This window comes from Physcomitrium patens, chromosome 7 (genome assembly GCF_059467195.1).
Source record: "Physcomitrium patens ecotype Gransden chromosome 7, ASM5946719v1, whole genome shotgun sequence".
Taxonomy (NCBI): Eukaryota; Viridiplantae; Streptophyta; class Bryopsida; order Funariales; family Funariaceae; genus Physcomitrium; species Physcomitrium patens.
The window spans coordinates 16,205,187-16,232,722 of record NC_143416.1 but is presented as its reverse complement, the minus strand read 5'-3'; the positions used below and the strand labels follow the sequence as shown (position 1 = coordinate 16,232,722).

Genomic DNA, 27,536 nt, shown 5'->3' with positions numbered 1-27,536 from the left:
TGAAAAAGTGTCTAATGTTAAAATAAAGATTTCTCTATAAATTTGGCTTTTGCTCAAATTTCTTGATTTTCTTGGTTATCATTTAATTATAAATTAAATTCAAGTAACTTTTAAGTGTGTAAGTATTATAATTTTTTTAACTTATAACACAAAAAAGAGATGAAATATTATTGTTACAAACAAGTACATTTCTAAATGAAATATTATAGATACAAAAATTTGTAACCTAAATTTATGAAGTTTTAAAAAGTATTTTATTGATTGAATATATATATATATATATATATATATATATATATTTAATAATTTTTTTAAATACACCAATAAGATTATTAAAGATATAAATTTATAAAATAAATATTATTTATTAAATGTACTTTATTTTTATTTTTATTTTTTACAACTATAATTAAAATTAGCTATTTTTTTGTCTAACATATAAAATTAAAAAATTAACTTAGAAAAGCTAAAAAGATTTTATACAAGAGAATGCTGAATATACCCTCCAAATTACTATTTCTACCCTCCACTTGACTTTTGGATTGTTCCTAAAGTGCCCATAATACTACATACTAGTACATCTTCCAACACCCTCAACCTTGCCTCTATATCCCCTTGGAGTGCAAAAAATACCATCTACTCAGCTGCAATCTATTTAGAAAAAAGTATATTGGATTCTACTTCTTTCAAATATATTGTACTTTAACCAACTACTACTAAGTACCATATGAGAATACAATATATCTAACACAAGTATGTGCATTTTAGCAAGTCTAATTCCACACTAAGCACTTTTATACACAAGTTACACTTGCAACTTGAGAAGATGCACCCTCTTAGAGTAATTCAAATTGAAATAGATCTCTTTGTGTTGAGAATTTATTCAAGTATGGTACTTTCCTAAGTGCCCATTTATTAGAATCTCTTAGATGTCAACAAGTACGTTGCATTGACGGATCTTCTAATATAAGTGGAAGTGATGCCATTTCTAGTAGCTGATTATATACTTATTCTTGGTGATGGGGTGTGAAGCTTTGATATGTGCCTCTAACCTCGTCAAAGATGGGTCAAAGACTATATACATTTTGTAATACTCTCATATTGTTTGAAACATATCTATGTATAAATCCAACTTCAAGTCTAAGTCATTGGATATTGATAACATTTTAAAGAGGATGGAAATCATCCATAGACATGTGCACCTTTGCTTTAAGTCTTATTTGTATTTGATGGTAATAAGGCAAGTCCATCATAGTTGTAAAAGCATGAGAGTAATCGTTGAGGTCCTCCTTTTTTGAGTATATTTGACTTATTTTATGATTAGATTGAATGCATAGAATGAGATCCATCTTCCAACATTCTTATATAAATTGTGGTTATGTTGGTGACCAACACAAATCTACTCCATGCTTGCTTATGCTTCAATTTTCTTGATATAGTTTTCAAAGGCTTAGAAAAGTTAAATTCGAACATCTTGGAGGTCTTTGATGGAGAATCACAAGTAATTTTTGACCATGGAATACATGCCTTCTACCCAAAAGTTGTTAACATTCCTAAAATATATTACATAATTTGTCGAAGTGCTACCAAGGGCTTCTTGTACATAATCTAAGTTGTCCAAAGATATTGAAGTTTAGCGAGCATACTTATATATATATTTGCAAAGCATATTCTATTGAATGATCAAGGTTTTAATTGTTGGTGATTGAATAAAGTCCGTCCATGGTTATTGAAAAGTTTTTTAGTCTTAATCCATCACAAAATACTTCTTGCAGTTTACAAGAACATTCTTTTGAATATACCGGATAGAAAAAAATAATATAATGATTAAAGATGCTCGTAGGCAAGCTTTACACAACTAAGGTGTGGAAAAAACAAATCTATAACTTAATCAAAATTGTTGATATTATAGTCAAAGTAGAAGTTCTTCTCTTGAAGTTTATCTACGATAGCAAGGATAGGTAGGCTATAACCAAGTTCAGCTTTTCTAATGTGTACTTTTTCATTATGAATGATCTTTGCTATTGCTTGAGTACTTGGATTTCTTTGCCTTAGAATGAAAAAAATATTAGAAGTAATGCCAATAATAGCCATTTGATGCTTTGCTTCATGTTGATGAAGCTTAAGATGGCATGCACTAGAATGTCTAACAATATTGTTGAACGCTTGTCATTGTACTCAAGTTTGGTGACCATAAAGTGATAGAATCCATTTGACTTGTGTATATGTCCATTAAATTGGAAGGTGCAGACAATCTTTTGTGTGGATCCTTTGCAAATTCATTCTAAATATATTATGCCCTTTGATGGATTGTATTTGCCTCTATAATTACATTTTATAGAGGTAATATAAAAAATATGTAATATACAAAATATATTTTATATTCTAATATAATTAAGAAGATCAAAGTATAGCTTTATAAGAGCATAGCCATGGATATGAATAAATGCCTTTACAAAACACATCTCTTCTTATGAGTTGTAGGAAGTTTTGGATAGAAGTAATATTTTTGTATAAAATAGAATAGGATTGAAGGTGCTAAGAGGTGTATTTAGTATTGCGAGTGCTTTAGGAGTAGCTCTAAATTCATGTGGAGGGTGGAAATAGCAATTTTGGAGTGCATTTAGCATTGCACTTAATATTTTATATTTATGATTTTAAAAGATTATAATTTTATTTTTTAAAAAAATATTATAATTTTAATTTTTTTAAATATTATAATTAAAAATATTTTTTAGACTAATTTTTTATAAAATAGTTGTAAGACTAATAATTTATTTTATATTAGAATATAAAATATATTTTAATTATGATATTTTTATGAAAAATAAATAAGCATTTAAATTATAAAAATATTAAAATAAAGATTATTTATAAATATTTATATAATAACCATCCACTTAGTATATTTCTTTAGTTTATTTATTCCAAGTCAAAAAATTATTAATATTATATATATATATATATATATATATATATATATATTATATAGAAAGTAAATTCATATTTAATAAAAGTAATCAAAAAGTTAATAAGAATAAGATATGGTATCAATGACAAAAACTATGGTAGTATTGACAACATCCTATTTATAAGCAAAATAATATCAACTATCTATATTATTTAATTCTATATTAATATTTTAAAAGTAATAACTTATTGCTCATTGAAAAACTTGTATAAAGTAACAATATCATTAATATTATATAATACAATCATAATATCTATACAATACAACATCTAAAATAATTTCATAGACATTATATAAAGTAATACTTAAAAGAAAATACATTAAAACTTATCAAAAATAACTAGCAACATTAATAAATGGTGATGAACTTAAATTTTCTATATTTCAAAATAAATACAATTAAATTAAAAAGAAAATATCATACATATCCCTAAAATATGTTGAAATATCAAAAATACCCCTGCAATATTCTTAATAATAGCAAATCTACCCTTTACTTTTCTCATAATATCAAATATATCCTTGAACTTAATAACTTATCACAACCTTTCTTTTTTACATGCAACTAATATTCTTAATAATAGCAAATCTACCCTTTACTTTTCTCATAATATCAAATGTACCCTTGAACTTAATAACTTATCACAACCTTTCTTTTTTACATGCAACTAATATTCTTAATAATAGCAAATCTACCCTTTACTTTTCTCATAATATCAAATGTACCCTTGAACTTAATAACTTATCACAACCTTTCTTTTTTACATGCAACTAATATTCTTAATAATAGCAAATCTACCCTTTACTTTTCTCATAATATCAAATGTACCCTTGAACTTAATAACTTATCACAACCTTTCTTTTTTACATGCAACTAGAGCCCAATTTGGGTGCAACAGAGTAATCTACTGGCCCTCTTCTGCACTTTTTGGCACATAAAGTTTTTTAAAAACCCTTGCTTCAGATTCTGGGTCAAACGAGTTACTGGGCCTCCAAAGGGTTTGCATTCGTCCCACTCTAGCAGAGCACAATTTGTTTACTTGAAGAAGGTCAAGGAGTTAATCTGGATATTGCTCGAATTGGGGGTGGTGTGATAATTCCTGACGATTTCTACAAGTTTCTGTCTTGCCATCTTGCAAGAATCAAGAGGCACAAGGAGCTTTCTTTCCACAACCAAAATCACAAGGTTTCGGTAGCACGAACTCGCGTGTACCTTCAGACTCGGAAGACTCTTCCACTCATAAGAAAGCAACACTGTTGAGGGAAGTTTTATAGTCACAATCTTCACCTCTGTCTCACACAAGTTTCGAGAGCCAGAGACAGATCATGAAATCGTGGACGATCCAACTTTCACCAAGCAACGAGCATGGCATCAAGGTGAAGGTGGACAATCTTCACTAGAAGATACTTCAGGGTGTTTTCTTGACACAGTTGGCTCAATGCTTGTTCAGCTTGTGGTTGATATGTCACCAAGGACCCCACCACGTTCGAATGTGCTTAGAATTGCGAAACGACGAAAGGGCACACAGCACAGGGCTCCCTTTGTTTTTTTCTTTTTTTTTTCTTTTTGCATACGGCGGTCACTCGATTGAAGGATACAACACTCACATGGTACTGTTCGGTGGAGTTTTCTGGACGGACATCTCTGCAACATATTAGTGAGGAAGTGTAATCTTCAACTTTGTCAGGATTGTTTTGTGGAGTTTTTAAGTGGCTCGAAGTTGAAGTTTATAAGCAGTAACCTGAAGCACTCGCAAACTTTCAGCCACCTTCTCGTGTAAATGATTCGGGGATTGACACAAGAAGCGGGGGTTTCTCTATTACATAGCTAACTGATGTTTGCTAAAATATTATGCATTCCACTACTAGAGCTGACTACAAATCGGGGTTGACGAAAGAAATGCATTATAGTATTTATCAGAAGTTTCAGTCCTTCTCGGACTTGTTCTCACCACGACCATATAAAGATATGCGGTACTTAGGAACTCGCTCGATAATTATGGCAGAAGCGCCACCACCGCCGTTGCAAATTGAAGCAACTCCAATCTTGAGATCTTTTAATGCTAGTCCAGTGAGAAGAGAGATGATGATCCGAGCATCCGATCCAGCCCCACGAGGGTTCTGTCAGCCGTGACTCACCTCTAACAGCGGAGACAACACAAATCGATGCCACGATCATAAGCAAACATTGCATTTGCGAAAAACTTAAGAAAATGAGAGCCATAGCGTGTGGCGAGCACGGGTCGGGACTCACACATCCAGTGTATCGAATTGTGTTCTGCAAGAGCGGGACGAATGTAAACCCTTCAGAGACTCAACACCTCGCTTAACCCAAAATCTAAAGCACGGATTTTAAAAAAACTTTATGTGCCAAAAAGTGCGAAAAGGATCCGCCTATTTCTCTGCGGCACGCAGGTTGGGCCCAGTTGCACTTTAAAAAGTAAAGTTGTGATGAGTTATTAAGATATTATGAAAAAAGTAAAGAGTAAATGTGTTACTATCAAGAACACAGGGTATTCTTGATATTTCAACATATTTCAGGGATATGTATGATATTTTCCCTTAATTAAATGACTTGGAAATCTTTGACTGCACAAGATATTTTGTTTTTTTCACAAACTAATTTGTTGTCATTCAGTACACTTGCTTGTTTAAAAAATGGTTTATCAAGCTATCAAGCAAGAATTTGATAAAAAAAAAGACTGATTAATTTAACAATCATATTTCAGGTTCAACGAATGAAGTATAAGAATGAAAAAACATGACATTTGACAGAAACCTGCATGAGAAGGTGCCCCAATTCTGTATTCCCAATTTTGACCTAATTTTACACACCCATCTTGAAAACATCACCTTTATCATATTAACAGCTATCATTGTTATCAAGAGATGCGCGGAAATAATTTTCCATCAATTGGTCACACACTAACACCTCCATTGACTGTTCAAAACCTACAATTAACCAATCCAACAGCCGGACAAGGTGAACTCAACCACAAAAAATCTTTATCGCACAAGACGGTAATCAACTCGTTGCATGTAGTAGGAATTCAGATCAGAAATTCAGATCTAAAAACGCCTGTTGAAGGGAAAATCACCGCCACAGGAGCTAGAAAGCTAAAGAAGAGCCAAGCAAGGACATTCAAGCTGACAAATCTATGTAGCTTGGGTGCATTTTAACTTGTTCAATATCAAAACATTTGAAGTGCAGCGTACATGGAATATGAAAAGTTGCATACACCAAGATAGAGATGGAATATCATGATAACTGCAGGGTTGTAATACAAATTCGTTACCATTTTCTTTTTATCATAAAAGGCTTGTTGAGAACTTCCTGGCCCTACAGCTCGTTGAGTCCCTCCAAAGAATAAGTTCCACAAAGATGTGCTGTGTGCGATGCCCCCTGACCCTACATCAGAGGATTCGCACTCATGCATGAGCGCCACTGATGCCCACTGCTGAACTTCCGAGTAAAACCAAAAACTTTCACGTCGTTAGGAAATTGGAACATATTTGATAGGTTCTTTATTATTGAGTGACTCTCCAATGGAACCTCCATAGCTCTTCTTCAACGACCTGATCCAGGTTGAAGTCGGATTTCACAAATCATTGTGCTCTGTAAAAAGATTCTCTAACAAATTCAGGAGTTGTTCACCAAGGAAGAAGTGCTGGCGTCCGCCATCAAACCCCCGCCATAGGCCTTGCCACCAGGAGCCATGCAGCTTGGTAGTGCCAAGCCTTTCGCGGCATGTGACGAAGGACTGTCGGCATTATTGTTATCTTGAGCATGTATGAATGAAATCACTTTGGTTGAGTACAAGGAAGGTCGATTACTGGAGCCCCTCACACCTTCAAACACACTAGGTAACTTGGGCTTTGTAGTCGGTGGACCAAGATCAAGCTTACTGAACTCCAGGAATTGAAGGTCAAGGACATCTAGGAAAAGAGGTCGTTGTTGCGGATATTGTAATGCTGGAGGTTGCTCCTGATTGAACATTTGACGAAGCCTTTGAACTTCCGACTTCAGAGATTCATTGAGAGCTGCACAACCATCAAAAGCGCCACGTTAACAACTGATGTACCAATCAACTCAAACCTGTTCATGAATCTCCTCAGTTGTTTACAAATCCCCTCAGGCTCAACTGTAGTATGTCACAAACTGGAATGTCACCAAAACAAGTACTTTATTGACTTAACTTTGCAGTATCTTTGCCAAGGTAGAATGCTACTGGAGCCACGTTCAAAGTGCGAATACTTCACCAAATTTCGGTATTATAAAAATATGTTTGGTGTACGATACGTTCAAGATGAATTTACCCTCTTTTAATCGTTGAGCTTTTGTTAGAGCTGCTAACTTCTGCTTCAGTATTACATTCTCCACATTCAAGAGTACTCTCTCGTGCTCGTGGTATCTAATCTTAGGCGAGAGCGAGGCGACTTCAGCCTGCAGTAGAAAAATGTGCACCTTAGAGCGGAAGTTCCTTAAAAGTACATATCCAGACCACTACAAATATCGAAATAGTTATTTATTAGCTTGCAAATAAAATGTGTAAAACATTATGTTGGAACACGATAGAAAGAGATTGTGCTGATACTCACTACCTCTATTTTACCAACATTGCTTTCGAGCTCAGAGATGTAATGCAACTTCCTGACTCGTGATCTTTGATCTGACTGCCTGTTGGCAAGAATTCTGGCATTTTAAAAAATGTAATATTTCGTCAGGCACTATGTCCCAAGAATATTAACGAACATACTGACATATGAGCACCAGACTTATTTATATTCCTGAGTGACCTCACCAGCCAGAAAAGCGAAAAAATTCGATTCTGAACACTTGCAACTCAATCATCAACAGCAGAAATCAAGAAAAGTAGTTCAAAATAGTATCCTAATAAAGATCAGAATTGTACCGCTGTGCTGTCTTTGGATCCACCTGATCGGAATCTGTACAACCGTAATGAAACTGTGCTGATCAATCACCATCCTTCACAGCCCGCGCTTCTGAGTTGCTTCTAAACCTCTCGTAACTCATAGCATGTCTATCGTCATTACAACCATCATTGTGGCTGTCACTTCCAGAAGTAATTGAATAATTCTCACAATTTGACGGATTCCAGTTACGAGCTTTACCTCTGGATGCTAACCAACAGTCACTTTTGGAGCTAGAAATGGCTAGAGTAACATGCTTCTTGTCCTTTTCTGCGTTCCAGCTAACCTCCAAGGACCCAGATTTCGCGAAATTAAAACCCTCACGGTTACAAGCTGCTAAATTTTCATGTCTGTGTTGTCTATGATAAGATTCAACACCCCCAATCTTAACGAAATTCTCCCTGTCCAACATAATAAACAATGCGCCACAACAACCAATGTTATCATTTGCTTAGAAAACGGTAATTTTTTGCATCCGCATATTAATTAGGTTATTATAATAACGAAGAGTATTCTAACTACCTCATTGCAGATAGAGAGAAATAAATAAATAAATAAATAAATTCGGTGCTTGTTCACTTGAACTCAAAATTCAAGCAATGAAATGTTGATGAACATAACTCATAGGTTCTGCCAAGGCAGAAGCACTCACCTTCTGCTGCTTTGAGCTCCTCTCGCAACCTTTTCAGGATATGACCGTGGTGTCGCAGGTAATTTACACTGAAGACCATGATGATTACTGGAAAAATTGGGCAAAGATTTCAACAAGAAGATACGTAAGAACTGGGTACACTAATGAAAGCCACACTTCTCATTGGTACTTACAAAGCCTTTCATAATCAACCACTTGGGAACAAGTGCTTCAAGATAGTGTCAACACCTAGGCCGAAAATGAATTCATCAGAAGTGCAACACCTAGCCTCGCATTGCCTACACAATAACAACTTCAACCAGCAAAGCATGCACTAAGTCAAACTCAGGTATTAACACCTTTTCAGCAGCCAGGCTAGTGAACAAGGACGATTGACTACTAAGATTATCCACTCACCTGTCATTACCTGCACTCAAACCCCTTCGATGATTTGGCATGCAAGTAGAAAGAGCTGTTTCCTGACGTATGAACTCGTCCTCTTCAGTTACATTCTCTAAGTAGCTCATAAATTGATAAGAGCTGTCCACAAAGGCGACAGAATCACTTGCTGATCGACGATGTGAACATTTTTTCAATACAACCTCACCATCTGGAGAGCTAAGTCTATCCGAAAGCCATGCTGACGATACTTGTGGGATATGTCCTGCAGGACTTCGCCTATGTGCACCACCTTGGATTGGTAAACTCAAAGGAATCCTAAATCCACCATCGGTCTCGAGGAAACTTGATGAGCTGAACATTGAAAACCCATGAGGGCTTATATGGGGCGGATGAGTGGAATTGCTTGTCGGATGTGCCCAGTTCACTGACTGGCCATGGTGTTCTGCTGCACAAATGCTGTCCATCCAAGTTAAGGAAGCTGTCCTCCCTGCACACATTATTGTACATCAGACAGGAAACTGATTCACAATTTCCAAAACTGAAGCAAGCCCAAAAGTTATATGGAGCTAGATCCAGTGAGAAAGACACTGCAGGTTTCTACGACAAAAAAACATTCCAAATTTGTCCTGCCGAAAACCAAACCAATTAAAATTGGAATACTCATCTTCTATTTCCTGCAAATCAATTCATCTATGTACAGTTATTCAGGCTGGAGGAGGTAGATGTGAGAACCTCATTTTACTAAGTTTAAAACAGATCTGAGGCATAACCTCTCAGGAAGAAAAGCATGTTAGCTTGGCATTCATCTCCAGAAAAACAACGTCTTAATCACTTTTCTTATTTCAAACTACAAAGGATTGACTACTTAGATCGGATGTTTGTTGGCAGCAAAGTCTCCCTGGAGGGTATTAGTGGGATGTATCTGCTTAACCACTCTCTCGGGTGCACATTGTAGCAGATGCAAAATGAAGCTATGACATTCAATTTCCTCTTTGCGAAAGCTACCAGTTCAAGTCATCATGTGTGTGTGCAAGTATGTACGTGTATATATATATATATATATATGAACTGATTCATATTCATATTCTAAAAGTAACCTGTGGAGGTCAGCAAGCACACAAGTATTGCCTATTCAAACATCAAGTGGATAGACATTCGCCGCCATCACCGGGGGTTACCTCGTACATTGATGTCTCGGATCATAACCTAAAACTCTCGGTCGGGATACTAGAAGTTTATGACATCTAGAAATTTCCCAGTCCTTTCTACTATTTTTGTCTAGCCTTTAGAGCCAACGGATGTTTTAAAGAATAACCCACTTTACGAAGAGCTGGTGGGAAAGTGAAGATCTGCTAGAACATTTAGCAAGACCAGTCGCGTTTGGCACGGGTTCCTTGAGCACAGTCCCAAAGTGCAGACGGTAGCTAATTTCGTATCACGCTAGGCCTGATTGCAACTACCATAATTATTCTCAAGAGTCGGTCTCAATGAAACAGACACATTAACCATACAAAATAGATTGCGAGAAGAATAGGGAAACAGGGGAAGTCCAAAGGAAAGAAAACTGGGTCATCGCCTTCGTCTTCGCACTCACGAATAAAATGTACCTCATCACTAGAACAGTACCCACATCAAGCTCTGAATTCTGCCAGGGCTTGGGCATAATTTGTCCTTACATGTGCGTTTAACATCACTTAAAAGAGTACAGGAGTCACAGGAAGACAGCTGAAGCAGTCCAGACTGGTACAAAGCTTTAATTCAGAACTGTGACATGTTGAAGATGCTTCTGCGGATCATTGAACCCTGTCACAATGGAGAAGGACACATGATGTCCGGAGGCAGGCAACCACACATCCCTTCCAGCTCTGTTCCTGCGACAGAACACTAAAACTGGGTTTTGCAGAGATAGTTGCACGTCGCTATTCCAACTCCCCCAGGGTTTACCAGTGCTCCCCAATGCGTTTTCAAATATCCACAACAGAAGGCTTGGAATGCTGAAGCTTCGGCATTTGAAATAGCAGCATGTTTCCAAATCCCAACCAAAAATTATAATCCTAAGCTGCGGTACAATTCAACCCACTTCAGGTTGTGCTTGATGAAATCGAGACAACCGTTGAAGTTGTGGCACTCCGTCACTCTGACAAAACACAACGACGTGCTTATGTTCGCGACCTCTCACATTCTGCGTCCAGGAACTAATAATTCGTATCGAAAAACCTCAATTACAACTCATACCGTGGACGATATCCACAGCACTTCCTTCCAAATCTCAGAATTCAAGCCCTCCATTATGAAGCCACTCATAAATCCAGACAAGGAATAGTTTCCTCTGCACCCATCAATCACGAACATCGTGACACAATCCTCAAGTTTATCGAATCCTCCGCACACAACCATGCATTTTAGAACGTTAACACGAAATAACTCAACGTCTAAGAAGAGAAATCTCTTGTCATGTGTCAAGCCCGTCATTTCACGATCACAAACCAACGATTGCATGGCCGCCGTTCTCAAGCAAACGTCGCCAAAATCGTGACATACGCAGCGATCTCGAGCTTCCTTAGAGCTCGTCGCAAGGTAATTTTTGTTGCAACGCACCGCAACCCAGATAAGTTTGGAAGCGTAGAGGCAAATCTATTGGGACGAGGAGAAAATTGCGCTGCAGGAAGCAAGCAAGCGAGAGACCCAGCAAACCAATCCCCGAGCTCATGCATGCGAGGACGGCTAACACCGACTTTGACCTGCTTGCCGATCAAACCCTAATTCATAAATTCATGCTTTTTGACGATTCTCTATTTATAATAGCAAAGTACAAGCCTATGTTCTCTTTTATTCTTTGTGTATTTCTAATGGTAAGTTCTCATATTGCTTAACAAATTAATTATACAACATTTATTTATGTATTTTAAATCTTTTGTACTTTGTATGTAAAAAAATTTAAGTTAAAGTATTCCTTTATGTTTACTTTGGATTCATAACATAATGTTTTAAAAGATATTTGAAAAAATAAAAAATAAATAAAAAAATAAAAACAACGTTGTTGTAGATTATTATAAATAAATTTACATTAAAGACAATATTGACTAATTTAATGATATTCTTTTATCATATTAATAGAAATATTGGTACATGTACTCATAGTTTTAATTAGTTGAGTTAATTTGCATTAAATTAATATAGTATGACCTAATCAATTTATTTAGTAATATGGATAAATTTATATGAACTAGTTTGTAATGGTTTGAATTACTTAAATTGCTCATACAATACTAAAGCGACAAGGTTACAATCATATAATATAAAATAAATATTATATGATATTATCAATGAGTACGTCATTATGTAGATGTTGTTTTACTTATAGACTTTTTGATTTTTGCAATAAACAAGTGAAAGTTAATTTAATTTATATTCTCTTTTAGAAAAGATTACAACCCTTAGATTGCTTACACAATAGTATCACCAAGCCAAGTTCATTAGTTGATCATTATATACATTGTTATATTTACTTTAAACTATAGTATCTCTACATTTAAAAACTAGTCAAAGATGTGAGGTTGTTTAATTTATTTGGCTATAATGCCAAGTTTCAACACCTACTTATATTAAAGATATTGAAAGATACTATATTCATATAATTTATTAGCAATAATCTTAAACTTGAGCATTTTTTTTACAGTTTAAAGGTAGTTAAAGATATTAGATTTTTCAATTCATTTAGCAATGATATCAAGCTAATGCACCCTTGTTTACAATAAATAGTCAAAAATATGAGTTGGTTCAATCCTTTTGGGAAGAATCTTTCATTTAAGCAACAACTTAGATCAAAGGTTGTCAAAGATGTAAAGTTATCCAATTTATTTGGCAATGATGTTAGTCTTGAGCAATGATTTATATCAAAAGAAGTCAAAGGTATGAGATTGCTCAATTTACTTAGTAATGATGTGAAGCTTGAGCATCTATTTAATCTAAATGTAGTAAAAGATAGAATATTGCTTAATTCATTTGGCAATGACATTAAGCATAGATAATGACTTGAATAAAAAAAAAATCAAAGATGTAAGTTTGCCAATATTATCTAGCAATAATGTTAAGCTTAAGCATTCACTAGTATTAAGATTTTTTTAAAGAAAAAAAAACTTTTTATTGATTGAGATAATAATTTTAAAATTTTACAACTGTTAAATTAAATATTTTCAAAGAAGTGATATACTATATTTTTTTGGGTAGTATAATAAAAATTTAAAAATCTTTAAAATAAAATTTTAATAATGTAGTAATTTTGAAAATAAACTTTGGCTTTTTATGTAATTATAATAGGATTTTAAAACTTCTTTCAAATATCTTTGTCATGTTGCATATGAAATGTTTTGTCTACTAATTCTTTTTTAAGTTGTATCTATATAACATGTTTAGAAGAAAAAATCAAATTTATAATTTTTTTCATTAATACAAAAAATATACTTAGTATTTTTATAAATAAAAATTGGTATTAAAAAACCACTAATATAAATTTAAAAAATTGAAGATAAAAAAAAGAAATACTTCTTATTTCACTAAAATTTTTATTATTTAGATTGTTATAAAATAATCTCTTTAACAATAAAAAAACACAATTAAATCCATAAAAATATTAAAATTTTTATATCAACAATACAATTAATATGCATATAAATCTAATCATAATATAATATTGGTTAATTTTAATAATAAATTTGAATCAATATATATCTATAAAAAAAAATTACAACTTAGATGATACAAAAATCAAAAAAACATTCATCTTTAAATCTTGATCATTTTTTTTTATCATTATGATTATTTCAATAAATTTTATTTAGATAATAATTTAGTAACTTACCATGTTTGATATTCCATAAAATATGTCTACATTCAAATTCTACATTTGTGTGTATTTACACTTTATTTTAATTTAAACAATCCTTCTATCTATGACTCATAATTTATTGTGTATTATAATTATTTCATCCTTGTCTACTTATACCAAAAATTAATAAATTAATGTATCTATTATAAATTCTATATCTTTTTTAATTTTTTTTTTTTGACTATTGGCCCATATTCAAATTGTTCTTTCTTTTAACATACCTTTTGGACACACATCAATACACAAGAAACAACATATGTCTAAAAAAAAAAAAAAATCTTTAACTTTTAAGTTCTAACGCTTAGTTTCAATATATTTCAAATTTTATAGTTACTACTTTTTTCATCTCCATCCAACTCTCTTTCTTTTATTAATTTTTTTTTAAAAGATTTTTCCTAATATCTTAATCTCTTAAAAGTGCTTTCATAACTTTCAAATTCAATAGCAAACAATGTGAAACATAAAGGCATTGTATTTAGCATTTTTTTTCTTAATTGTGGTTAACATTGTACTCTACATAATATTTTTTTCCCAAATAAATCAATGTACAATTAGAAATTCAATCATAAATTAAAAAAATAATAAGAATGAAGCATAAATTATATCTCAACCTAGTTTTATCAACTTGTGCTTGTAATAAGGCATCTAACTATCGATATATTCTTAAAATAGTATATACAAATATAAAACACAATCAATCTAATTTGTTGAAAATATCCTTTTTTATAATTTTTAATACAAGTTCTACCAAAAGAAATATATTATGTATTTATTGGTATTTTATATTTAGATAATAATTATCTTTTAATGCTCCAAATTATAGCACATTTGCTACACTAATTCTGAATAATACTTATACTTTCATATATTTAATCTTTTGCAAACATGTGCAAACTTTGTTCATTGCAAAGGATTTAAGCTCCAACATTCTTGAATAAGCTCAATGAATTCGTTACAATTTAAAAATAAGTTTTTCTTTCACCTTTTTAAACTTTTTCTAATATTTCTTTCATTGTAAGAACATCATAAAATGGATCTTTTTTGAAAGAATCTTAAAACATACTATTGCAAAGGAATAACCATTTGCTTCAAAGACACACATTGTTATTGTTTGATATTAATTTTTTAGTGTTGCAAGAGCCAAGTATTAATAACCAACATACATGATATCATCTTTTATAGTTTTTGGATTGCTTTTAACTTCAATCTTTGACATTTAAAAATCTATTGTATTTAAATTAGTTTGTCAAAAAATATTATTTATAATTTTTGATTCTATGATATGAACCAAAATACTTGCAAGCTTTAAATTACAATGTGCAATATGCATGTTATGCAAGCAACACACCTTTATTGTAATTTGATGCATAATACCAATAAAAAAAAATGATAGATACTTGCTCTCCTTTTAGCATTATGTTACTCATGTTTTTTTATAATAAATTCATTTCCATATATAAATATTTTTTTTACTTATATTATAGGATATTTACCACTTATTATAATTTTACTAATAAATAATATTTATTTAATACTGGAAATAATTTATATAATAAAATAACAAATCCCAATTTATTAAGTTCTGAAAGTCACTAAAAGATTAAAAAAAAAAAAAAAAAAAAAAAAAAAAATCTATGTAACAAATTCAATATTCTTATATAAATCTGTACATTTTTTTTTTTTTTTTTTTTTTTTTTTAACTAGTCTTATTTCTTTGACTAAAATTCAAATGCTCCAACATAGACTTGAGATCCTTTTCAAATATTTCTATAAATACCTAGCACGTTTAATATTTTTTTAAATCTTTAATATAATTATTATGTTATTCGATAATGCTTAAAGATCTTAACATCCAAAAATTTCTTAAACAGTTCAAAATTATAAACAATTTTTTCTTCATGAATTCCAAAGTAGATATCATGATAAATTAACAAAACTTATTCTAATATCAATCTATTAAAACTTATAAAAAATTAAAAGTTACATTTGTTTTGAATTTTTAAGAGTATTTATTATAAGCACTTTTATCTACATTACTCTACAAAATATATAGTTTTCTACTCTATATATTGAATCTATAAATATAAGACTAACCTTGTATCCTAAATTTTTCTAAAACCAATATTTAATATTTTTATAAATTATTTAATAATCTAATTTCAATCTATAAGTATAATGTAAACCTTATTAATTCTAAATCATAATCCTAAAGCTTAAATGACCTCTATCTAAAAAAATCCATTCTAAGACTTAAATATATAATTAAAACAATCTTTTAACAACATGCAAACATGCCTTATAATTTATAAAAAAAATGTAATCCATTAATTTTCCTTAATATTTTATAAATTCATATGAATAAAAAATGATTAAATATATATATATATATATATATATATATATAAAAATTATTTATAATTTATAGAAAATAATAAGAAAAATATATAATAAAAATTAAAAATTAAAAATTAAAAATATATTTTTTCTTTAAAATACACTAAAATTATACTTTTATGATACTTACTACATTATATATATATAAATTTGTTTTTCTTATTCTCTTCAAACTTCTTTTTATGAATTATATTTATTCATTTTAAAATTTCTAATAAATGCAATAAAATCAATAAAAACTTGACTAATCAACTAGCTAGAAAGGAACTTGAAATGCAATTAATAACAAGTTTGGAGCAAGAGTGAGCAACCACAAAGGAGTTAACAGTTTGAGAAGTTTTAATATTAGGAGGATAAGTTCAACAAGATGACAAACTTTAAAGCCATTTATTAATGATATTTTGACTCAAAGTTATTACTTCATATGATGCACATTTTAAAAAATACAATGCAAATAAGTATATAAAATTCATAACATCTAAAAACATCTATGTAATCAAAGTTTCTAAGTGTCTTGTCAAAATTTGTTTTTAATTGTATCCTTATAATATTAAATCATAAATTCTAAATCTTGAATTAACATAGAAAACTTTATGAATAAATTTTATATCTAGTATAAATACATATTATTTTAAAATAAATATCTAATGTTGTATATAAAAAGAACTACTATAAATTGTTATTTTGAATTTATAATTTAAACAAGTTCAACCTCACAACTATCCTTTTTTTTTTTTTTTTTTTTTTTTTTTTTAAAGTATGAAAATAACCAATTTTTTCTTTTCAAAATCTCATATCACCTAAACAAAAAATCTATTCAAATTCTAAATAAAATTTTAAAAATAAATATATCAAAAATAAAAATTTAGATAATCTATTTTTATTTATTTTAAAAAATATTATCATAGTTTGGGATATTTTTATATTTTTTAATTGAATCTTAAATTCTGAATGATTTCTTATATAAAATAAAAATTTATCTAATTTTTGCATGTAAATATTTGTTGTAAGATAAACTTACATAGTTGTGAATCTACATTGCATTTCTAATGATTGTAGCATGTGATGTGGAGAATAAAATTGTACAAAATTACAAGGAAGAAGGAATAAAAAATAAAAAGAATATATATATATATATATATATATATATATACATATACATACTAACTTTTTGATTAAAAAATATATTTAGTGTCCTAAAAAATTATATATTCTTTATATAACTTTGATAATAAAGAATATTTAGTTTGCACTTGTATTGAAGAAATATACAATGTAAATTTGTCCTCATAGAATATATTTTTTTAGGATTCATTTAACTCACCTAAAGAAAACTGGAGGATAATTGGTATAATTTGGTATAATGCTAAATTCAGTTATATTGTAAATATTTCAATATGACAAAATTTTAAAGGTTTTTATTCCTTAAATCAGGTTTCTTTAGTTTTTTGAGCAGTAAAAATTTAGAGGGATGACTATTTCATATGAACTACTATTTTACTTCTATTGTATCACAAGTCTGTAGTGTAATAGCCAATCAAGTGAAATAATTTTTTAGTGTGTATACATCAATAGTTAATTGATTCTTTAAGGACCACCCAATTCCAAAATATTCACATCATTAAAAACCTTAGTAAGAATTTGAGAAGTTTGAGTTACTTTATAAGAAGTCCACAAATTAATAATGGCTGCAAGTATACAACAAATGATTTTTATTCATTGTACATTTTCAAAGTTAAAATTTTCTATAAAAAGAAAAATAAATAAAAAATATATTTATATATATAGAGAGAAGAATGTGAAATAGATCCATGCTTTTACTGAATCAATCCCCTTTTGATTGAGAATATGGTAATCATCGTGAATGTGGTTAGTGTGCATTGTTTGCAAATCCAATATTAGATGAATGAATATGGAGTTTTTTTTTTTTTTTTTTTTTTTTTTTTCTTTCTTTTCTTTTCCATAATGGTTGGGATGAATGAGTCACTTTAGTAAAAACTTGGATTTATTTAACATTCCTCTCTATCTATCTATCTATAAATTAATTAATAAAATAAAGATACAAGTCAAAAAATACTATAATTATTGAGTTTGATAATGTGGTGGGAAAAAAAAAAAAAAAAAAAAAAAAAAAAGAACAAAACAAAACAAAACAAATTTGATGATTACAAGTACAAAGGCTCATGGATTCTCTACAACACCCACCACTTTTCATACATCAAACATCCAGACTCGAGTTTTCATCCGTTTCGAGAAATCATCCAGATTCCAGTGCTTCCAGATGATTCCAAGCAGAACAGTCGCCCCTGTTCTAGTGACTCTTGTCCTCCATTTTTGTTTCCTGTCCACCTGGAATCATCTACGAATCGGCTTCCCGACGAAGCTATTTGAGATTAATATGCTTAAATATCTTTGAGAAGAAGCTGCCATCCCGATCTCAATCTTGTAATGGTTAAATGAATTCAGTGCATAAAATGAATAAGTCTAAACTTTATGCTAAGTTATTTACTTTACGATCTAAATTAAAAACAAAAGAAAAAAATTGCAAAGGTTTATTGTACCTTCACGTTGTAATCGGGAACTTGGAAGTGTTGAACAGTCTTAGGCAATGTGGCGCATTTCTCTCATTGCTAATTTCATGTGAAAAACCTTTAGAAATTAACCTCTAGCGAAGCGCCTTCGATATTGTATCCTGAAACAAATACAAAGCAACTGGTCAACTTTCCGCACGAAATCGGGTCCTTTACAATTCCTGGAATCAATTGTAGCTAGTTGTCTCTACGAAATTAAGCCGGATGACCATTTCTGCTATTTAATAGCCATTTGCAACTACCTCAACGGTCAAGGCACTTGCATTTTCGCAAGTTTCAACTGTTTTCTTGGCGGTCTTTCATTTCCTATCAACCCGAAAGAAACCATTTTAGCAACTCTGCGATGCATGCTCCATGGTTTTGCATTTCTAAATATCTTTGATGTGGCAAGGTACACTACTCACAGCCTACGCTCTCTTCTCTCAATCCGCCTTGTTGTTTAGTTAAAATTCAGCATCTTGAAATTCTTTTGCGCTAACCTTCTCCATAACAATACCGTCTTAGATTACCACCTTTACTGCTTCCAGTCGCTTGTGGATCTTCTCTATCAATCTGGTCACCGAAACATTCTTTCGAAGAGAACTATATGAGTAGGGACTTCATAGAATCAAATTTATGACTTCATCAGGTCTGTTTTCCTTGTAGAGCAATTTGGCATAAGGAATATCTGATAAATCTCATGATATCGCTCTGCTTCAATAAAGGTTTCGCTAACTCTTTAGATTCACGAGAGTAAAGATTTTGACCGTGTCTAACGATTCTAATGTTGCCGTAGTTGATGAAACAAAAGTCAGATGCCTCCTTCAGAAAATATGAACTGTCTGTTTTGCCCTCGACAACTCAAAGGGTCTCAGTAACTAACCTGTTCGACACTGTGGAGGCGTTGTAGTACACAACAGTATCTATAACATCTCAAATTGTAGGGAGCAGAAGTCACTATGAAAGGAAGAGAGGCTCTATGCTTGTAAGTTGATGTGTGAGGTGAATAAAAAGGTTTTAGAATTCGTCAGCGAAGTCTTCATTGAAGCTTTCAATTCATTGGTAATATGAATTGCTCTCACTATCCTCCATGACAGCAAACTCACTAAAAGAAAACGGAAACAAAACAAAACAAAACACAGACGCATCTCAGCTATATCTCAGGCTGCCCTGAAATTGCAACCTAGTTACCAGTCTGTTATACTGAACGCGCAGTATTTCCCATCAGCAATCAGTAAGATCCACATGAAACGTGCTTCTTCTCTCATACACCGTTTTTTTCAACTGAATTTTTCAACTGTATCAACATTCACTCTATTACGAGACACAACTATCAACAACTATTCAACTGAATTAGCGCCTTAACACTACTTTAGATAATCACACTCTTACAAATAACATAAAACTCTGGCTAAATTTGTCGATCAACCTGCAGCACTGGCCACATCCACAACTACAGCCAAATGAGAGCTCGGAGGCCAAGACCACATGCTGGTCTCCATACCCGTATTACGAGCTGCGAAATCAATCCTCGGGACAGCAGCAGCCTCAAACCCTGGTTTCTCTACTAAAACTTCACCCTCGCAAGAAATGTAATTCAATAAGATGAAAATTGAGGCGGAGGCATCGAACAAAGCTGAAGAAGGACAAACATGAGAGAGCGAATTAATGCGTAGAAGTTGATGAACCGGATCCTTGACCATAGATTTGAGAGAATTCCTGGCGTGAAAGCCTACCAGTCTCTGCACATTCTAGTTTCAAGTCAACAAGGACGTGGCTAGTTAAACAGAATTCCTACAACAACGCTGCAAAATCCAAAGAAAGTAACCATGAACTCTCACCACGCAAAGCTTGTGTCACATGCTGCTACAGAGGTTTCTACTAAAGGCTCTGCTGTTGAGTCCACCATTTGCTAATAAACCTCAATTCGGTGAACTGCTTTTAATAAAACTAAGCCTTCGAGGAACACACAATATGAAGAGTCTAACAAGTGATAGGAAGAAAATGATGCTACACTAATTCAAAGCCTGCACTAAAGACCAACCTGGTGGAACAGTGTGAACAGAGTAAGCTTCCGGGGAACGGTCAAGCTGACAGGGACGTGGGTACGCGAGGGAACCCATGGGAACCCACCACTAGTAGGGGAACAACATCAGGGATCGGTTCCCATCACGGTACTCACGCTTCGGGGCTCTCCAAGGTTACTATTTTATAAAATAACGTGAATTAGGTTTGGATCCAATTTTATAACACAAAGTGTTTCTAAGGCAAAGATTAAAGTTTCATTTAAGATGAAGGCTCCGCATGAGTGAATTCAAATATTATTATTAGTATTATTATTAGTATTTACTATTATTATTTTAAAACATTGAAGTTTTTTGTTTGAGTTATTGGGATTGTAAACATGCACCAAACTTGTGATTCAAATGACGGTTTTAATTGTGATATTGTATAGCTAAATATTGGGATTATTGTTGGTTGACTCTACTTTGAAGCTATGTATTTGCTAGTCTACATTAGAGGTTCAAGATAGCAAATAAGAATGCTTTATACCAGCTAATAGAATTTTAAAAGGTTTGAAGATCCAATAGGATTGGAATAATATGTCTTTCATTCAATTTCATATGAAAATTATATATATATATATATATATATATATATATACATTTGATTTTAACTGAGTCTGAATTTCATGCATGGATCTTTGTATGTTTGAAACATGTAAAACTGAAGTACTTGCTACAGTTTATTATTATTTCCTCTCTGTAAATTTACTTAAATACACAAAACAGAAAATTAGAAAAGTAGAGATCAATAGTTCGTTAAGTGTTTATTTACTCGATGTTATAGATTTCAAATATATTTATCTCATTATTGTTTGATTTCATTTTCTCTAAAGAACTTTTTAAAAGGAATCCCTATTTTTGTAATGTGATGGTGTATTTTTCACTTTTTCTGATTTGACGTTTTAACATAATGCACAAATTCACACATGTGGTGTAAAATTTTATCAAGAAAAAAAAAAAAAATTGAAAAATATTTAATCATGGTGAAAATTTTATTCAAATTTTTAAAAAGACTAAAAAAAATTCTAAGTTAAAACGTTGAGTGAATTTATATTATGGAAAAAACCAACGCATGTGTACAATAAACTAAATAGTAATTGAAGTGTTCAACGATTCTTTTTTAAATAAATATAAATATATATATATATATGACTTCAGAAGTCACTTCTAGAAATTTCAATAATTAAAAACCTTGTTGTAAAATGAAAACTCAACTAAAGATATAACCCCAGAACCCATGTATTACAGTATTGAAAAAATATTATACAGACAACAGATGCATAACATACATAGAGTCACCTTGCACTTCATTTTATAAAACTCTGAACCAATACAAAGTCATTCAAAAACGAGAAAAAAGAGAAAAATAAAAAAATGCATCAAACAAGTTCATCCTCTCCAAAACTTGTTTTCATCCTAATTAATTTTCATGTTTACTCTCAAACATTAAACCCACAAGCTAAAACCCAGTTTTAAGCTCCAAATACATACCCAATATTTCCATTGTCCTACAGCACAACCACATGGTTCGCATGCACCATGATTGGCTTGATAGATAGCATCCTTCAGCCACTAGTAAAAATCTCCTCTTTGTTTCTTATGCCCAGTACTTGTAAGCATTCCATTATTGCTCATCACTGCCACCTCTCTCAAGCATTTATAACATGCTGCACGGTTAAATATATATATATATATATATATATATATATTTCTATACACACACACTAATATATATATATATATATATATCTGGGAGTGTGTGTGTGAGAGGATATATATATATATATATATGTAAATGCTCATGCTCTTGAAATGACATGGTGAACCAACAAGACTGAAGCTCTGGAAAGGAACACAAGGATTCCACAAGGTTATGTTTTACTGGGTGGGGAGCTAGAAACTTCACCACCGTGTGATGCTGCAGCAGCACTTGCACAGCAAGAGTGTGAAGGTGAAGGTTCGGCGACGGGGGGGGGGACATGCCAGTAGTCACAGCGTAGCAGAGCCCCTGCAGTCGCCGGGGGTAGGCTACTTCCCAGTGGGGTGGTGGTGACTGCCAACGTGAGAGTGTGAGTGTGAGCGGACCAGGTTGCAGAGTTCGTGGAATCTGATGGAGTAACGCGCATCATCACCATCGCTCAACGGAACTAAATGCTCTACTGCTTGCTGGTGATGGACATCATCCTCCTGCTCCCGTCTTGATGTGAGTGAAAACTTGCCATGATGTAAAAAGTGGAGTTACTGTTGGACTGCTCATCGGACGCGACAGCAGGAGCCGCTGGCGTTGGCTCCGCTGCTGGGCGTGAAGCACTGGCATGAATATGGCTGTACATGCAGTGAGCTCGTCAGCTGGGTTCATGTCGGAGTGGTGGCGTTTTGTCCGTCGGGGTGTGTGAACGCTAGCTAGTTGTGGACGTTTTGCTGGTATGAATATGGGTGTGGTTGTGCTGATGGTTTGCTTCCAAGCCGTGCGGTGGGTTGGGACGTCTTAGATGGTGTTGTACAGTGGCAGTGTTCACGTCCTCCCTCTCGAGATAATTGTGGATTGGAACGTCAGTCTCAAGTCCAGCTGCGGCATCTAAGTGCGAGCCCGGAGCGGCTGCTCGGGGATTCGCTGGACGGGGTAGCGGGCCTGGTCTGCGAAGCTTTTCTATATATATATATATATATATATATATATTTTTCTCACCCGGACCCGTAGACAAGTGCCTGACTTGGAATTAGCTCACAGATTAGTGTGAGTGGCAGTACCTCGAAGTCACTGAGTTCAGCTCACCACCCCTGTAGACGATGCTTCACTTCCGCAACTCTGGTGAGCTGTCCAATTCACCGGGTCACTATCTGGAGCTTGTTCTATGCCTGCTGTGCAACACTTCACTAGCTTCCATAGGGCATGTTGAGCTAGCGGAACGAGCCGGTCGAAACTGAGCTGGAAGGCGGCGGCCTCAGTGGACTAAGCTCTGGTATTCTGCCATCTGGTGCCGACATGTCGTACCCGGGGACACTGTAGCTGCATCGTACCCTCTGCCTGGAGGATTACAATGTCCTGGATTCTACTGGCATGGTGAGTCTAACTTCTAAGTACATTGAACTAGCATACCAGCAAACGGCCTCGAGTTGTACTCATGTTGGGCTCGATTGATCGTATCATTTTCTAGTTGTGTTCATTCAGTAGCTGCACCAGCTATGGAGTCTGTGTATGAAGAGGAGTCGGGTCATCCAAACGAGACTGGGAAGTTCTTCATGCCGTTTGTGAGAAGGGCACTAGCATTGGTTCTTGTAGGTTTAGTGACCTACTTGGCAGTGGAAGAATATCGAGTGTCAACTTCTTCTATTACTAGCGCAGTCGATTATAAGGGCTTAGAATTGACGGAACGGATTCAAGCCAGATTGTGCAATGCTGAGAGTTGTGAAAACAGAAGAGCTGGTCTCTTGAAACAGTCTGTGGATCGCAAGGGGCTTAGTCGAAAGCTTACAGGTTTGAGTAAAACACCAAAAAGCGGATTCAAGGTAAAGATGTTGCATCGGAACTCAGCTGAGTCACCATTTCGGAAAACGTATGAGACGAAGCTGCAGGCGTTGGCGGAGGACATGGTTATAGATGCAACGCGCCTGGCTGCATTCAGGAATCAGAAGAACAGGAACAACTCTTCAGGATCTGGCGTTGAAAACCATACTGCGAACCCTCCAGTTATAACCGCAGTTATCGCTGGCCCTCCTTCTCACGACTACGGTTTCCAGTCGCCGGTTGTCTCTGGCTCCACTCTTGGCTCCGGCCAATACTTCGTCGATTTCTTCCTTGGCACGCCACCACAAAAATTCTCCCTCATCGTCGATTCAGGCTCAGACCTCCTCTGGGTACAATGCTCTCCCTGCCGGCAATGCTATGCGCAAGACAGCCCTCTGTACGTGCCATCGAACTCTTCCACTTTTAGCCCTGTCCCTTGTCTTTCCTCCGATTGCCTTCTCATTCCCGCGACAGAGGGATTCCCGTGCGATTTCCGTTATCCCGGAGCGTGTGCTTACGAGTACCTGTACGCGGACACGTCGAGCTCCAAAGGTGTGTTTGCCTACGAGAGCGCCACAGTCGATGGAGTGAGAATAGACAAAGTGGCATTTGGTTGCGGTAGTGACAACCAAGGGAGTTTTGCAGCAGCTGGGGGTGTTCTCGGGCTAGGACAAGGCCCCCTCTCGTTCGGCTCACAGGTTGGATACGCATACGGGAACAAATTTGCTTATTGTCTCGTGAACTACCTTGATCCCACGTCTGTAAGCTCCTCGCTAATCTTCGGCGACGAGCTTATCAGCACAATCCACGACATGCAGTACACTCCCATCGTCAGCAACCCGAAAAGTCCCACATTGTACTACGTGCAGATAGAGAAGGTCACGGTTGGTGGCAAATCGTTACCTATCTCAGATTCTGCTTGGGAAATCGACCTTCTCGGAAACGGCGGATCAATTTTCGACTCCGGCACCACACTCACTTATTGGTTCCCGTCAGCTTATAGTCACATTCTTGCCGCCTTTGACAGTGGTGTGCACTACCCACGAGCTGAGTCCGTGCAAGGTCTGGACCTTTGCGTTGAGCTCACAGGTGTCGATCAGCCGAGTTTCCCCTCATTCACCATCGAATTCGACGATGGAGCAGTTTTCCAGCCTGAGGCGGAGAACTACTTCGTGGACGTCGCTCCAAACGTCCGGTGCTTAGCCATGGCTGGCCTTGCGTCACCTCTCGGTGGTTTCAACACCATTGGTAATCTCTTGCAACAGAATTTCTTCGTGCAGTACGACCGTGAGGAGAATCTTATTGGCTTCGCTCCTGCCAAGTGTTCTTCGCATTCTTAGGAGGTGCGGTGCCGGTCGTCACAAAGTGGCGGTCGTCATTCTTGTAAGTCAACCACTATAATTCCATGTCAATTTGCGGATATGTTATTCTTACACTTTCTTGTGCTTTACGAACCCTTTCATTTTCCTATATATTGCACACAGTAGCTTTCGAGTTTGGGCGTTTTGAACGATGTCAGTTCCAAGTTTGTCTAAGAAAATTATCAACGAACACTTTGCGTTTGACGTCTAACATTGACATTTGTTACATCTGCTCAGTAGGTGATCTTTTTCTCATGTTGACGTTGCGAAGGGCTGGAGTTAAAGATCACGAACTTCAATGTCTTTGGATGGGGCTATACACACGTTGCTCCCTCGAAGGCAGAATCCTCCAGGCTCTCTGCAAATTGTGTTCATGGCGCTACGCCAAATTAATTGGGTGAAGGATGATAGACTAGTTGGGGTGAGTTGTCAATGATCATGTATTATAAGGCTGGATACGTTGGTACAAATATTCTGCTGTCTTTCTGCTTTTAGTGATGGAGGTTTGTAGCATACCACTTTCAAGGTCATGACCTACCTTGATTACAACTGTAGAGGACATCTGAGCGGCAATTTCGGGTTCTGTGCCATTTACTTCGAAGGTCAAGAAGGGGAAGTCGAATATTTAAGGCCTGTATCGATCCACTTTTAATGTCCTCAGTTCACCTAATAAATGACCAACTACTAAGGTAGTCTCGAATTTATTAATTCTTTGCCTCGCATCTATGCTACGACTCTCATAATCACATCGATATCAACATTAATGCAGCAGCTGTCTCCTGGCTTTGGCAGAAGCCATTTCCTTTGAAGCTCATTTGTGATGGCGAGGATAAGCTGCCGTCTCGTTGTTCTACTCGTTCTTGTCCACCTATGGACTGAACCAGTAGACATACTTTACTTGAGGTCGAAGTCTTCATGGTAGACATAATCACACCCCAGATATCAGTGCTTTCACGTGGCTAAACTGTGCTCTGTCAGATCTTAGGCTGATATTAATACGCGTAGTAAGCCTTGGGCCAAGTTGGCGTAGGCCACTGACCTTCATGACCAGGCTCAAAAACGACGAAGCTTAATACTCGAGAACCAGGTGGTCTCGCGTGCAGGCAAGGCAGGTGCATGTGGCTGACAGACGCGTGAACTGAAAAAACCTCAGGTGCTCTGTCCGATTCTGTGCACCCAGCTCAACAGAGCGCTGCACTTCTGCGCACTTCCTGACGCACAATTACTGCTCGTTTCTCAAGAACATACCCATTCAGTCCTGGAGTGAACCTACCCATGAGGTCGTCTGAGGTCTACAATGATCAGATACTCAAAGCGGCAACAGCCAAGACGCAGTCGTGCACTGATGCTATCAATGCCAGTCCCCCTTTCTTCAAAGCCGTGTTTTCATCACGCAGGTCTGGCTCATCTTGTTGGTTTCCCTCGCATGTCAGAAAACCCTGTTCTAGTAAATGTAATCGAGCTGAACCTTGAATCTCTTCAAATTAACGCAGAGATGAAAACAACAAATGCTCAGATCCCGAGGCAGACACTGGAGCAAGATGATCTTGCTACTGCACACATCAACTTGAAAAGTGTGTTTGTACATGCCGCAACGATGTCTACGTAACATTAGATATAAATACTGAACATGGTTGTAGGCTCTGTTGCTGGTACTCAGTATTTATGATACCTTAAGCGATGAGGCATCACTGGTGGATATGTTGAAAAAGCATCGAAACAAAAACGGAATTGACGAGGGACGATGACGCTCCGGAGGGACTGGCCGCACTGCGCGAAGAAACCCCGAGCGTAGTTTTAGTAAACACGTTGT

General features: G+C 34.7%; 2 protein-coding genes across 8 annotated transcripts; one reads left to right on the top strand and one right to left on the bottom strand.

The window, feature by feature from the left end:
• Window positions 1–6,119: 6,119 nt before the first annotated feature.
• LOC112284436 (uncharacterized) lies at window positions 6,120–11,679 on the bottom strand. Of its 6 annotated transcripts, none has more exons than XM_024524216.3 (8): window positions 10,115–11,679; window positions 8,952–9,423; window positions 8,556–8,642; window positions 8,105–8,304; window positions 7,885–7,918; window positions 7,571–7,664; window positions 7,289–7,415; window positions 6,120–7,012 (listed from the first exon to the last, which is right to left on the bottom strand). In XM_024524216.3, exons 1-8 carry the CDS (start codon window positions 10,137–10,139, stop codon window positions 6,612–6,614), a joined length of 1,440 nt encoding a protein of 479 aa, XP_024379984.1. In that variant the 5' UTR covers window positions 10,140–11,679; the 3' UTR covers window positions 6,120–6,611. The 6 variants fall into 6 exon arrangements, with proteins under 6 accessions (XP_024379984.1, XP_024379986.1, XP_024379988.1 ...); XM_024524218.3 differs by having other exon boundaries at window positions 9,669–11,678; XM_024524220.3 differs by having other exon boundaries at window positions 10,256–11,678.
• An 11,253-nt stretch (window positions 11,680–22,932) lies between these two features.
• Window positions 22,933–26,431, top strand: LOC112285240 (aspartyl protease family protein 2). Of its 2 annotated transcripts, none has more exons than XM_024525940.3 (2): window positions 22,933–25,745; window positions 25,961–26,431. In XM_024525940.3, the coding sequence occupies exon 1, from the start codon at window positions 24,041–24,043 to the stop codon at window positions 25,700–25,702; it is 1,662 nt and encodes a 553-aa protein (XP_024381708.1). In that variant the 5' UTR covers window positions 22,933–24,040; the 3' UTR covers window positions 25,703–25,745; window positions 25,961–26,431. The 2 variants fall into 2 exon arrangements, with proteins under 2 accessions (XP_024381708.1, XP_024381709.1); XM_024525941.3 differs by having other exon boundaries at window positions 22,938–25,745; window positions 25,964–26,431.
• The last annotated feature ends 1,105 nt before the right edge of the window (window positions 26,432–27,536 follow it).